The sequence below is a fragment of the Otolemur garnettii genome, unplaced genomic scaffold, assembly GCF_000181295.1.
Source record: "Otolemur garnettii isolate 467f Iridium unplaced genomic scaffold, OtoGar3 scaffold00033, whole genome shotgun sequence".
NCBI classification, from domain to species: domain Eukaryota; kingdom Metazoa; phylum Chordata; class Mammalia; order Primates; family Galagidae; genus Otolemur; species Otolemur garnettii.
This window is the reverse complement of record NW_003852428.1, coordinates 14119911-14135572: the sequence shown is the minus strand read 5'-3', so window position 1 is coordinate 14135572 and position 15662 is coordinate 14119911. Positions and strand designations below refer to the sequence as shown.

The following is a 15662-nucleotide window of genomic DNA, read 5'->3' as shown; positions in this document are numbered from 1 at the left end:
GGATCCACTGGGCTCACCACAGACCTGCCTGGGATCCACTGGGCTCACCATACACCTGCGTGGGATCCACTGTGCTCACCACATACCTGCCTGGGATCCACTGTGCTCACCACACACCTGCCTGGGATCCATTGTGCTCACCCCCAGACCTGCCTGGGATCCACTGTGCTCACTCCCAGACTTGCCTGGGAGCCACTGTACTAACCCCCAGACCTGCCTGGGATCCACTGTGCTCACCCCAGACCTGCCTGGGAGCCACTGTGCTCACCCCAGACCTGCCTGGGAGCCACTGTGCTCACCCCAGACCTGCCTGGGAGCCACTGTGCTCACCCCAGACCTGCCTGGGATCCACTGTGCTCACCCCAGACCTGCCTGGGAGCCACTGTGCTTAGCCCAGACCTGCCTGGGATCTACTGTGCTGACCCCCCAGACCTGTCTGGGAGCCACATGCTCACCCCGGAGAGCCTTCCTGCATGAGAGCCACAGCTCGGCATGCCCTTTTGGTGTGGGAGTGATGGCAGCAGTCAGAATCAAAGTGTCGGTGACACAGTTGATCCCACTTTAGGGGGGCCTGTATCAAATCATATCAATGATAGAATGATATACCTTCATGACAAGAGAAATTGTCAAAGTGTTAATTCTCAAAAAACATTATGTGGTCCTCTAATTGGAAATCTGCCCTTCATTTTGCAGACATTTTATTTTCTGTTAGAAACAGAGAATGGTTAAGATAAACTTCCACTGGGGATAGGAGTGACATAATTTTAATATGTTTTTAGGTCATTTTAACAGTTGGTATTTTTTCACGTTAAACTTTTCTTACATGGACGTTATTTTTCTGTATCTATACACTGACGCTGTTGACGTTTGGGGCTAGATAACTCCCTCCTGTGGCGGGCACCCTGCTTCACAAGATGTCTTGCAGCATCTCTGGTCTCTACCCACTAGGTGAAAGTGGCACCACCACAGTTACTGCCACCTGGGACAAGCAAAGGGGTCTCTCAGTGTCCAAGGTGCCTTGGAGACAAAATCACACCTGATTCATCACCATGGTTCCATATTCATTCCACAAAAATATGGCTTTCTTGATAAAAATGGGCATGGGCCAAGCCCTTGCTGTCCCAGAGGAAAAAATGGAAAAAAGATGAAAAAGCCGTAGACTTTACCCACCCCAGTGCAAGTAAGCAGAATCTATAATAAATTGCAATTATCTCTTCAAATCTCTTCCTTCCATCCTTACACGAATTTAGATTCATCCTCAAACTTGCTTACATACTATGAAGATGACTTGTTACAGTTTATGAAATCTGTTCTTTAAAAATTTGATTACTCAGCTGCTTATATGCAAATGCTTGTCCCTTATCTAAAAAAAAAGTCAATTAGCTGTGCTGACCACAGTTATTCTCCAGAAATATTGTACACTGTGATGTATACCCTTTATGGCATTCCACAAATACAGAGCATGCTAACAATTATTTACCTGATGGACAAAAAATAGTCTTCTTAGCGGGGCACAATTATCCATTATGTAGTTATAAGTAATATATCCACACGACTTTTGTAAGTGGCTCCACACACTCCGTTGTAACACAAAATCAGTTTATTGCCTACATTTTCCATCCTATCGTTTTGGAGTTCTCCAAAAACGCCATAGCATACGTGGACTATGAAATTTAAATATAATTTGAGGAGATAACAATTTTTTAAAATATAATTTGAGGAGATAACAATTGATGCTTTGTGTTTCTTTAGGATCTAGGGGCAGAGATAACTCTCAGGGATAGAATTGGGACGAGGAGGACAGATGTCACCCAAAGTACAGCAGGTGACAAGCCAGCCTCTGTTGACACTGGCAGGCATTGCTGGCTGCCTATTCCTCAGCATTCATCATCAGGAGAAGAGAAGGATACACAGGCATGCCGACTAATTAGATGAAGGTACTATGTTTGAGTCATAAATATAGATCTAAATTAAAAGACCACTACTTTATTTTTCCTCTTTCTTGTACCCTTCAACATTAAAAAAAATTGAGTGCTTATGAATCTGACAGTATTCATTTGAGAATCAAGGGGCACTTACCTCAGCTTTAATTTTATTGTCTCCGAAACAGAGGTGTTGTAAATAGGCTGCAGCATTGGACTGGACCGAAGGAAACTGATGTTGCAACATCTGAATCACTTCAGGCAGTTCTGGGTCTCTCCACCCAAATTCTCTGAACAAAAGGAAGGAAAGTGTGAGAGAGAAGTCTTACCATGCTCTTAACACACCATCAGCCCATTTAGGAAACACCTTTCACCAGCTACCGGGGAACACTTCTCGGTTAGTTTTTCTTACACGTGGATCCATTTAAAAGAGGATGTTGGAGAGATTTCCTTGAGCAAATACAATAGTTTTTAAGTATATACATATATTATACATAGATTACATATGCAGATAATCTTAAATTATGTCAACTAAAGTCACATGTTTACGAAGCTTATGAAAAAATAACTTCAAATGGCCCATGATTTTATTAACATATACAGTTTTCACTTGGGCTTACGTGGATTATTTATAGAGTCATGTTTATTTTAATGTATTATTTCAACAATCTGATTTAAGTACTATATTCAGTTAAATTATCAGACAAGAAAAAGTACAAGTGGAAGGGTCTAATCCAAAATGTTCTGACAGCAGGTAATGTCGATACCATTATTATTTTTATCATTGTTATTTTCATAATGTCTTCTTCAAATATAGACAGATCTGCTACGAGATTCTCTGGGGATAAATGTATAGCAACATGATGACTTTGTGAAGGGAAAGAACTTATCTAAAGAACTAGTCTTATTCACACGATGTTAATAAATTTTATGCATTGTCCATTCTTTTGTCCTGTCTCCTCTTTTTTATACGTGAGCTACTCTTGAGAAACCAGTTGTCCATTTAGTCTTCAGAAATATGCTCTAAAATATTCAAGTCCATTCTAAAACAGGTGCTTGAGTGTACAATTATGCAAGTGAATATTCTATTACGGGATCCTTCAGCGCAAACAGTTAGACCAAGGTGCCAACAGGGCCAAGGGCAATTCTATCCCTATACCAGAGAGCCAATTCTTAACTGAGAAATAAAAAGGCAACCTCAGAGACCACAGGCAAAAATCTTCGCCCCATAAGTCACAAAAGGGTTTATTTATCTGAAGGACACACTAGAAGAGAAATGAGATGGCTTTGCAACAATCACCCGCTATCCCCGGTGACACAACTCAAAAGCATACATCCTACTGATGCCCGGTCGATGCTGTCATCTGGGAAGAGGAGACATGAAAAATGGGATGAGAAGAAACAGGCAAAGGTCAAAAGATTCCTCATAGATTCTAACCTCTTCTCTTTATCTTTGCTTTATCACAACTGATAGAGGTTGTCGAGCAAACCTTGAGACATGTTGATTCTTCCTTTACAGCAACTGAATGCTGTACAGCTACATGAAGTAGGGCGCTCTTGAAGTGGCTTAGTTTTTATTGGAAAGATAAAGCATTCAATTTAATGAGCGTTAAGTATTTCACTAATCTACATATGATTTTAGGCAGCTATAGACACTTTCTCTAAAAGACATATAGTAAAATAATACATTTGCTAAGAAACATACTTAAGTGATGGCGGCTGATGGAGAAACTATTGAATCCTTCTTGGCTATGGGATCACAGCAGAAAACAATTACAGGCTTTAAAATGTGAAGGCTGTTTTTCTTTTTAATTTAATTTTCTTTTGTTGCATGATGCTAAACCTCGTCTGCAACACTGAGATAGCACAGTGCTTCTTATACAAGTAGCCCTCTAGAATTACATTCTTATACAAATTAAATCAGAATCTACTGAATACCTGTAAATTAAAATTAGAAGTGAGAAGACTTTGGATGGCTAAAATGGATTCAGGTGAGCCCATGGTTCTAGGAAGCGATTAGTAAAGAATTCATTTCAGTCTACTTTATTAACCAGACGGTAATTGCTCTATTAGGCAGTAGCCTGTACGGTATATATCAACAGCATATTTTGAACATGAGCTCTAGGGAACAGACTCAGGGGCATATGTGTGTGTGTGTGTGCGTGTACATGTGTGCACTGCCTCCCTAAACTCTGACTGGAGGAGTTAACATCCCAGAGAATCACAGGTCCAGGAGGAATCTCAGCTCCTAATTCACAGGTCAAAACACAGGCAGTTGTCAGCTCTATCCTTTCCCCTACCCCCAAACCTCTGGAGTCCCAGGCGACCCCTCTGTCCTCATCTCTGCGTCCTCATCCTAGTTCCTCACCCTTCACTGGCTGCCCCTGTCAGTCTCCCTCCACCTCCCACTGACCACTCTTCCCTCTCAAGTTACCAAACCTTTGTAGACAAGCAAACTTGACCATGCTACTTCCTGCTTCACACACCTCAGTGGCTCCCACTGTCCTTGGGAGAGAATCCAGGATACTCCTGCAGCCCCCCTGCTTGGGCAGCTCTCTATGGCCCTCGCTCTCTCCAGCCTTAGCCGCTGCTTCCTGGTCTGCCTGGCCCAGGGGCCTCCACTCAAATTCAGGCCTCTGGGAGCGGTTTTCAACTTCCTTGGCCAGTGCCTAGTGGTGATGACACAGTCACGAGGTGGGCCATGACTGGTGACTGTGTCTCCCCACTCTGGGAAGCTCTGTGAAGCCAGAGTCACAAATCTTTTGGTCATCTTTGTTACGTGGCCCATAAAACACCTCCTTGCACATAATAGATGCCACATAAAGGTGCTTGGAAAAAATGATGGAAGAAAGGAACGAATGAAGGAAGGGGCTGGGCGGGAGGTGTTTCTGCACTTCCACTGGTGATTTTAGGAAAAGCGAGGGTCCTTGCTCCCCTGATTGGTTCATTCCTAGAATGCCCATCCCAACATGGGAACACACAGAGTCACGAGTCATTCTCCACGCTGTGATCCTGAGCGTTCTTCTCTGTCCATTGATCAGATCTTACATGCTGCAATGATCTCCCGTCCCCCAGGGCCCTCTCACCACACTGTGACAAATACCTCTGAGGGGGACATAAAGGGGGAACCCCCTAAAGGGGTTACTCTGGGGAGAGTGAAGGGGATGAGGGAGGAAAACTGAGATCACACAGCAGATCAGATCAGAAAACAGAACTGAGTCAGTGCTCAGAATGAGTCCCTTTGCCACAGCTTCAGCCAGCATCCCTGGGGTGGGTGGAGGTGGCCGCATCTCCAGGCAGTCAGTTCTGAGTTACTCTAGCTGGCGGCCCCTTGCCACTTGGCCAGGGCAGCAGTTACCCTCTCAGAGGATACTGATGTTCTCAAATGTTCTCCTTTCAAACTTCACCAAGCAGATGCTAAGGGAGCGCCTTCCAGGCAATGTTTGGGGGAATGACTCATATCCAAGTCCCTGTTTCTAGAACAGTTGTGTTTTGTTGAGATGAGATTCTGTTTGGAACTTTTTGCTGCTCATGGAGATACACCCCAGAGAAACAGCAAGAGGGCTGGAGAAAATAGCCTGTCCAGCTCACTCTGGCCAGAATTCAGCTTTTCAATTTCTTCACGCAAGGTCTTAGTCTGTAAGGACGAGGAGTAACCTGCGAGAGAACACAGCTCTAGAAGGGCAGACGTGGGGAAGGAATAGCACCAGCCATATGGGGGCATTAGAAGGGTCCTTCTTCAGGAAAGCTGAGCCATTCAGGGTGGCTGGGGCACAGCCGCAGGGTGGCGGGGCTTCCTGGGGGTCGGGGAGAGCTGGAGATGGGACTCCAAAGCAAGTTTGGGATGAGACAACCAAAGCTCTTCCACTCAAATACAAAAAATCTGGACTTAGTCTATGGGTATAAAGAAAGGAATATAAGGAAACTTAGATCTGTTTAGACTTACAGAACAGGCAGAGTAGTAAGGGGAGCACACACTAAATGTCGGTTGTCAAGGTTCCTGAGTCACACACGGCACGTCTTCAATCTCAGCAAACCCCACATAGTTTATTTTCATTGTGCAGGGGTCCTCACACTTTTTAAACAGGGGGCCAGTTCACTGTCCCTCAGACCGCTGGAGGGCCGGACTGTAGGCCCCGGGATGAGTCGGCTGCTAAGCAGGATAGGTAGCGGCAGCAAAAACACCTGGTGGGCCGGATAAATGTCCTAGGCAGGCTGCATGTGGCCTGCGGGCCGTAGTTTGAGGATGCTTGGTATAGGGGAAGAAGCTTAGAGAGGTCACACACTTAACTGGTGGGGCTGAAACAAAACTCCAGTGGTCTGCTTCCAAATCCATAAACTCAGGCATGTACCTACGCTGCCTGCTGTAATCATTCTCTTTATATATGGCTGTAACAGTGACTTTTTAAAGTACAATGTCTAAAACATATGGAAACAGTGTTTCCCAGAGGACCGCTGGCAATGACTGAAGTTAGTGGGCAGAGGCCAGGGAGCCGGTGAACATCCTCCAGCTCATAGGACAGTCCAGCGATTACTGGTCGCCAAAGGTCATCAGAGCCAGTTTGATCACTTTTGTTGAGTAAGCCTGTTATAAATTATATTTCCCTCCTCGATTACTGTACTAGAATGAGCACAGGATTCCGCATCAGAATAACTGGCAAGGAGTTCAGAACTTGAACATCTTGCTTTTCATCTCTGTGGTCCCTAACCCTGGGCTATGGACCATTACCTGTCTATAGCCTGCTAGAAACAGGGCTGCTCAGCAGGAGGAGAGCAGCGGGTGAGCAAGTGAAGGTTCCCCTGTATTTACAGCTGCTCCCATGGCTCCCATCACACCCCGAGTGCTGACCCTGGCAGAGCAGCAACAGCTCTGGATTCTCATTATCAGCATGAGCCCTGCTGTAAGCTGATGTGAGGGACCTGGGCTGTCTCCTTATGAGACATACTCCCTGAGGATCTGCGGTGGACCTGAGGGGTTGAGCCTAGCACTGGGGAGCGGCTGCAAACACAAGTTACCATTAGCAGAGAGGTTTGGCTGCACAGAGACCAGACTAGATCAGCTGCTTACAGGTGCATGTTGAAACCATCGCCCCCAACCCTGGTCCCCGGAAAAACTGTCTTCTATGAAACCAGTCCCTGGTGCCAAAAAGGATGGGGACCAACACTTTATTCCATAAATATAGGACAGTTCCTTAGGTTTGTTGGCCTTGGTTTCCCTGGATCAAATACAGAGAATATTACCACTGATTTCATGAGATTTCTTTCTAAATGACAATGTAAAATAATATATGTGAAAGTCCTTGTAAACTATGAAGAGCTGGATGTATTCTAGTAGTTGTTATTTTAATACTGCTATAAAAATGTGTTTTTCTCTATAATTAATGTAGTACTACTTAATTTCCTAAAACCTCATAACCTTTTACTGACATGTATTAATTTGGACATTATATTCATTAAAAAAAACTAGACGTGCAAAGAGAGACACTGCTTTAGCTTATGTTAAATTTGCCATTTTGTAATGATGTCCTTTTCCCCTAACTTCTTTCAGAGGCAGTGTGCTATGCTGGGCAGCGTTCTCTGGACGTAGCAGGCGTGGTTCACTTCCTGCTTCGCCATGACGGTCTCTGCAGGCTTTGCCTCAGGTCTGAGTCTCCGCTGGCTGGCAGGAAGCTGTTCGGTGAAGAGACACACACTGAGCCCATCCATCATGTTGAGATAATAATTCCTACCTTGTAGGGTTGTTGGGAGGATCAGAAATAACATATGTGAACCCCTTAGAGCAAGAACTGGCACACAGTGTGGGCCTTCTAGAAATGCCAGGTATTACCATAACTAGACCAAGAAGAGAAGAATACAAAATAACAACCGTCTATAATTTCCTGCAGAAGCCAAACTCATAACTCCCATTTGTTACTGGGCTTCACTTTAGAAATGTTAATGTAGCTAGAGAATATGCAAATGTAACCTTTTCTCCATTAAAACGTGTCACATAGACGACAATATTGTGACTGAATCCTCACTCTTATATGGACTATCCAAGTTGTTAAAATCATAGCGCTGTTCACAGAGCTAAATAGCAAACAGTCTGAAATTCATCACTGTGTGGTACTGGCACCCAAAACCAAAGACTTAACGCACTGTCAAAACATTTTATCTGGTTTCCCCATTGAAAACAGTCCTAGGGCGACCAAAGGCCTCATGAATTCAAAAATATGATTTTCAGCACAGCTTTGTGTGAGGGGAATATGGCTCACTTGACTGCAATCCAAACAATTCCCATTGAGAGCAGGGCATTAGTGACATGTATGAAAATCTCCATCGCTTCTAAACTTTTGAACTCTAAAAGCTGTAAAGACCATATTGCCTTTGACTTTTATGTCTAGAGCCATGAGGCAGGCTGTTTTGTTTTCATTTGGTCTTGTTGATGGAGTTGAGATGGGTGCCTGGGTGGCTGTCATAATAAAGTTAGGAGTTATTAATGACAACATGGAGATACTCTAATCCTTGTTGACCAAAGGAAACTTATCCAGCGACAACCACATGAAAGTATTAAGATCTTAATCCTCATTCCTGGGTAGTCTGTAACCAAAACCAAAAAGCTGCTCTATATGATTACCACATCTAAAAAAAGAAAAATAAACCACAAACAAAACATTGCTTTCATATAAACAGTAGCACTAGAATTATGACTATCTGGAAAGCAAGCTCAATGGTTACATAGTTTTTAGAAAGAAATGGCTTCCTCCAAGCTTGACATGTTGAGAAAAATAAAAATTCCCAAAATCACCCTAAGTGATAATGCCTCAAGGTGGCTTGTGGACTCAGTCTTATGATGGTGCAACCACGGACTCCATAGAGACACACTCAGCCCATGGGGGCAAAGGATGCTCTGGGACCACCCACTGTGTGGTTATTCCCTCCGTCCCTCCAGGCAGAGGACCCCCTTCTCATGTGAAAATTGCACTGTTAGCTCTACTCATCTCTTTTGACGAAGACAAACCACATACGACGACGTGATATACCAGAAATGAAAAATCAAGTACCCAAAATGGAGAGAACTCAAATGTTGCAAACATGAGCATCTATATATTTAGTTCAAGTTCAATTTCCTCACAAGTAGCTCTGCCAACATGAGAGAAATTAATAGGGGATAGAAGGGGCTATTGCTGTTAGTTGAGTGAAAGGACAGAATCCTCAGTGGGAAACCTGGGAAACTCCATAACTGTCCCAACATTTGTGGTCAGTCTCTAGTTAGGACATCACGGGAGGCTGAATAACGGCCCCCAGCGTAATCCAGGTTCTAATCCCTGGAACCTGAGCACGTGGCCTTGGATGGCAATATAGACTGTGCAGATGGGATTGAGCATCTCGTGACGGGAGACTGTCCAGCAGGCCCTAAAACCATCACAACTGTTCTTAGAAGAGAGGGGCAGAGGGAAATCTGATGCATAATAAGACAATGTAACACTGAAGCATCAGGTTACCCTGCAGAGGACAGAAGAAGCCATGAGCCAGGAAATGCAAGAAGTGCAGGTCCACAAGTTGCAAAGGCAAGGCAATGGGGAGCGTGGCCATACAGATACCTCGTCTGTGAAACAATGGACCTGATTTTAGAGTTCTGGTCTCCAGAACTGTAAGAGAATAAATGTGGGCTGTTTTAAGCCACCAGTTAGGTGTTAATTTGTGATAGCTGTTGCAGGAAATAAATGCCTAAGCCCACGTGACCCCAGAACATGGCTCTGGTAAGCCTGGAAGGGACCATCCCCCCTGGCCAAGCAGGTGGAGGAACTGCTGGGCATATTCCAAGAGGTACCGCCTTTAATTCCAATGCTGAGAGCCTTGGATGTGACTTTTGACCTCCTTTGTCTAGTTGGATTGGCAGCTTTCCTGACCTTCAGCTAGTTTCAGCAGGGCCTGGAAGCCCTGGCTTCTTGCTGTGTTCCTGTGTCCTGGCTGGCTGTCTGCTGCGTGTTAAGATTCAGCCATTAGCTCACGTGTTCCTCCAACCAGTGTTCACTGGGTGGCCACTGTGTGTCTGGCCAATGGAGATACGGAGCAAAGGTTCTCATCCTTAGGTAAGTTCTTGCAAATGACAATTGGTAATTAATGTTTAAGAGAGTAAAGTATATGGTTTGCTACTGGTAGTGAATAGGATGTTGAAGAGAGTCTCCCCCAAATCTATGTCCTCTTGGAATCTGACGAGGTGACCTAGCTTAGAAATAGGGTCTCTGTGTGAGTAACTGGGTAAGGACTGAGATGATACTGAATTGGGTGTCCCCTAAGCTGAGAGAGCGCCCTCAGGGGAGACAGAAAAGACACAGACATGAAGGCACGGTGATGGGAAGACAGAAGCTGAGACGCAGCGGTGCATCTACAGGCCAAGGCCCCAGAACTGAGGAGGCAGGGGACGCTCTCCCTCAGAGCCTCTGGAAGGTCCAGCACTGCCCTGCCCTGCCCTGGATCCAGGCTTCCGACCTCCTGAACTCTAGGAGGAGAGAGTCCTGGTATACTTGCCACCCTTCCGCAGAGCTTTGTCATGACCACCCCTGGGAACTCATGAGGGTGATGGGAAAATAAAGCACAGAGACAGGGAATACCAGTGTGTGTGTGTGTGTGTGTGTGAGCGTGAGTGTCTGTGTGTGTGTGTCTGCATGTCTGTGTGTGAATGTGTAAGTATGTGCATGTGACAGTGTGTCTATCTGACTCTGTGTGAATGTGTGTAAGTGTGTGCGTGTGAGTGTGTCTATATGTAACTGTGTGTGTGTGTGTGAATGTGTGTGAGAGTGTGTCCGTGTGAGTGTGTCTCTGTGTGAGTGACAGTGTGTCTGTGAGAGTGTGTGAGGAGGCTCAGGTGGGGTGTTTGAGTAAGCATAGCAGCTAGAGAAGACTCTTCAGAGAAGGTGACCCTGGAGCCTACCTGAATTTGTGCTGGGTGGAGGGAACATTCCAGAAAAAGGGAGTGATAAGATCCTGAGGGACACGTGTGCTTGACAGGTCCAAAGAGAGGTGAGAAAGCCAGAGGGTGAAGTGGGGTGAGTCCAGGGCCCTACTGGGAGATGCTACAGGGGGCCCAGGCTACCAGGATGTGGCTGTCACAGGCCTGTGGCTTCTGTCCTGAGGGGGATAAGGAAGGCACTAGGGACCGCAGGGCCCAGTGGCTCACACCTGTAATCTGTGTGTGTAACTAGGTAAGGACTGAGATGGGATATTGAATTTCATACAGGATTCTAGCACTCTGGGAGACTAAGGTGGGAGGATCACTTGAGCTCTGGTGAATTTAATACCAGTCTGAGCAAAAGCAAGACCCTGGTTCTACTAAAAATAGAAAACAGCCCAGCACTGTGGTATGCACAAAGTAGTCCCAGCTACTTAGGAGGCTGAGGCAGGAGGATGGCTTGAACCCAGGAGTCTGAGTTTTCTGTGAGCTGGGCTGACACCACAGCAATCTAGCCTATCTCCAAAAAAGAAAAAAAAAAAAGAAGGCACTAAAATGCAATGGATCACTTGGATGATAGTTATGTAGACATAGCCATTTGTCAAAACTCATAAACTGCAGGTCTGAAATAGGGCTAATTATACCCCTATAAGGCTGCATTTATAAGAGGGCTCCCCTCTGTGTTGACATCAGGAGAGGTGGTGGTGGTGGGGGCTGGTGGGGTGTGGAGAAACCAGTGGCTAGTGGCTTGGCCTAGGTCCCCTAGAGGGGAACCTGGATGCATCTCAAAGGCAGAACCCAGGGGCTCCCAGTGGAGCACAGAGGAACTGTGAGTAAAGGCCAATCCCTCCCCCTAAGCTCCTCTGCTCCCTCCACCCACATAACTGGTGGCCCATGCCAGCTGGTTAGTTTGGAGGGGCTAGGCCACCCTCCTGGGGACTGGGATCCATTGTTTCAGAATAAGAAGGAACAATTTTAACTGGCAAGTTTTCTATTGGCACTAAAGTGAAGAGAGAGAACAATGAAATAATAAGAAAATGTGTTATTTCTAAACCGTTGCAGCTACCAAGAGCCTTACATTAATCTCAGCCAAGCAATGGGCTTCTCTGAATTCAATTTGCTACAAGTAGAGAGAGGAAATAACATAAAATGATTAACCCCAATTTATGCTATTATTTATCATTTTTAATCATATATAGTTTAATTATCAATGAATTCCTACTTCTATTACAGACCTAAATATTCTAAAAGACCATTAGATTACTAGGGGTATCATCAATTATATCATAAATGCAGTGTCACTTGACTTGAAAATACCATGTATTTCTTCTGGACTTGACTTTTTCAACAAAATTACTCTCCACAGTGAAAACTTCACATCACATACATAAGAATTTGGTAGCCCTGGAAATCCTAACAGGTTTGTTTGGTGACAATAGCCTAAGGCAGTGGTTTTCAACCTGGGTCATGACCCACAGGGACTGTATTAAAGGGCTATAGCATTAGGAAGGTTAAGAACCACTGGCCTCAGGGGAAAAAAGTACAAATTAGTACTCATAAACTTCATCTTCTAAACTGCAATGACTTTATGGAAAATGATTCCACTATTTTAAAATTAATAGTCCAGAATGCTTTATGGCAAATGACCAGAGCCTGTGAATCCTAGATGGAAATAACAGGAAAGGAGTGGATGCCCAAGATACTTGGATTAGAAATACATGATTTAAGAATGTTTCATTAATAGTTTTTAATTTCTCACCATTAGAAAACCAGGATTTAGCCATAGGATGAGATTAAAATTAGAGGAAAAAACGCAAAGGCCTTGATCAGCCTCAGGATGTTTTATTTTATTAAATACACACATGTGTGTCTATAATATTTAGGCATATATGTATTGTGTGAATACATAATATATATTAGCATATGTGTATACATGTGTATAAATATATACATATATAACATATACATAAATGTGTCTTTTAAATGGAAGTTAAATAATAGACTAGAAATAAACTGTGTACAAACTATAGAATTCTTATAAATTTGGTAGCTAATCCAGGCATGATAGCTCATGTCTGTAATCCTAGCACTCTCAGAGGCCACAGTAAGTAGATTGCTTGAGCTCATGAGGTCAAGACCAGCCTGAGCAAAAGCGAGACCCCTGTCTCTACTAAAAATAGAAAAAGTGAGGCAAGAGGATCACTTGCATCCAAAGGTTGAAGTTGCTGTGAGCTATGACACCACGGCACTTTACCAATGGCAACAACTTGAGACTCTGTCTCAAAGTAAGTTAGTAAATAAATGAATGAATAAAAATAAATAAATTAAGGGACCATATTATTTGACAACTGTCAGTGAAAAAACAAACAGGGTCATTTGATGAACCTGTTTATGAAAATTTCTAAACTTCTAGTTGAAGCCACAGTGATAAGGTAGATGTATTCCCACTACAAGAAAAAACAAAATAAAACAAAACAAAAAAAACCCCCAAAACTATGAAGATTCCATATGAGGCTCTGTCTTTCTGTGAGTAAAACCCAAAAACCTGCCCTGCAGCACCTGTCATAATGTCTTTACATGTCAACTTCGAGCACATACTTGAAGGCTAATAGTTTACCAGAATCTGGTCCTGGTGATAACTTTATTTAAAATATCCATTGTTGATTTTAGTCTGAAACTGTTTGTAGCATGTTTCACATGCACAATTTCATCTTTGTGGTTTTCCAAAGAATGACAGCTCTGTTTCAGCTGAGATATTTCATTTAAAGAAACTCCTAATAGAATCTAACAAAATCTGGTCTAATTGGGTCTAACAATTTAGTCACTCTGCTCTCCCATGCTCTCAGTCTCTAGTTCTAAACACTGGTTCTTGCCCTTGGATTGTAGTGGGCAATACAGTGGGAGCAGAGTTATCTAAGAGAAAAGGCATGTTTTCTAAGAAGGGAGAGAACACTTCTTATTGCTTTATGGATTAATTTGCGAAGGGACTCATGCCATGCGGAACAGTATTCAGAAACAAGTTGCTACCCATGTCACTGCCAACCAACCAATGCAGATAGAATGGGGACCAAAGACCCCATTCTTAGCAAGGGAAACCATACCCAGAAAAATGGAAAAACAGAGACATAAACTGAGCAAGGTGGAATAAAAACAGTTTAGCTAGTTTACTTTTAAACCAGCAGCTAAATTACTTATCTGAGCAGTTCCTGCTTTTGCTAGAAGCCTGGCCTGTAAGGGTTATAGCTTGTAAACACCTGCACTGGGTCTGTAAACACTCTGAAGAAGAGAATAGCCCTAGAAGGAAGCTGTGTGCAAGGCCTGGTGGGGAATATCAACCAGGCTGTCTCCTGCCCAGATAAAAGTCAACGCAAATACCCATTATATTATGGCCAGGGCAGAGATCAAGGGAACAGCTCAAGCCCTGAAATATGGATAGCAGGGCTTATACCTTAGTCAACAGAGAAAGTCGCCTCTGGGGTGGAGATCAGAGAAAAATTTTTCTGTTCCACTGATTCTTCAGAGAATATTGACGCAGTGGTGTCTACTCCACAGAGGACTAAAGGGGATTAACCTCCTCCAAGGAATCTGTGTGTGTGAGACCACAGACAGGAGGTTGCCCCCACACGAAGCTCAGGTTTCAGCTGTCTCACGGCTGCTCTGACTCTTAAAATTAATGATCATAGATAGAATAAAAACTAACATGCTTACTCAGAGAAACTGCTGATGTTTTTGTTCCCTTCCTCTGCTTACCCTCTGGACTAAATGAGATAATACCCTTTAATAAAACCTGAGTGGAGCAAACACTCAGCACCACTTGCTGGAACCCCACAAGCTAGCGGTGGTCTCCTGTGTTTCCCACCTTAGAAAACAAACTCTATTCTTCATGTCCTGTCGCTTTACCTCTAACTTCTTTTAATTTTACTTTTCTTTAGTCAATTGCCACCAGATCCACTGGTCTAACAGGACCCCAGCCCCAGGGTGGGACCCTGGCAAACCAAGAACCACCAGGGTCACATCTGTGGTTGAAAAAAGCCAGGCTCATTGCTCATAATGACAAGAAATTCTAACACCATTTCTACACGATGGTGTTAGAATAGATTTATAAGATTTTGCTTGTGTTAAGTGTTTTGGGGCAGATTCAATGGATCAGGGCTTTGCTCTGAATTGGGTGTTGTCAGGATATGGAGGAAACTCTGTGACTAGGCATTTAAAGATTCTTATCTAGAAGAAAGGAAATACAGAACAATATTCAACCCATGATTCTCTAGGATGGTGGTTCTCAACATTCCTAATGCCACAGCCCTTTAATACAGTTCCTGTGGGTCACAGCCCACAGGTTGAGAACTGCTGCTCTAGGAAATAGTGGTCACCTGTATCAGCCAGATAATTTCAAGGTATCCAAATACCTTTCATTTCTACCTTTAGTTAAAGTCTTAGATTAGTATTTTATTTTGCCAGTGTCTGTCTAACTCTTGGTAGAATGCTTGTGATTAATATGAAAATTAATTGAAAGTTTGCAATAGGCTGGACATGGTGGCTCACATCTGTAATCCTAGCACTCTGGGAGATCAAGTTACAAAGTTCTCTTGAGCTCAGAAATTCAGAGAACAGCTTGAGCAAGAGTGAGACCCCATCTCTACTAAAATTAGAAAAATTAGCTGGGCATGGTGGCGCATGCCTATAGTCCCAACTACTGGGGGTGGCTGAAGCAGGTGGATCTCGAACCCAGGAGTTTGAGGTTGTTGTGAGCTAGGCTGATACCTTTGCACTCCAGCCTGGGCAACAGAGTGAGACTCTGTCTCAAA

At 43.9% G+C, this 15662-nt stretch overlaps 1 protein-coding gene across 6 annotated transcripts in view; it reads right to left on the bottom strand.

Moving 5' to 3' along the window:
• The window catches only part of CTNND2 (catenin delta 2), an 889124-nt gene that overhangs the window by 264458 nt on the left and 609004 nt on the right, over positions 1 to 15662 (bottom strand). For all 6 annotated transcript variants that reach the window (XM_003789546.2, XM_012805017.1, XM_012805013.1 and 3 more), the window contains one exon: positions 2080 to 2212. In XM_003789546.2, coding sequence (XP_003789594.1) covers positions 2080 to 2212 — 133 coding nt within the window. The remainder of the gene's footprint in view (positions 1 to 2079; positions 2213 to 15662) is intronic.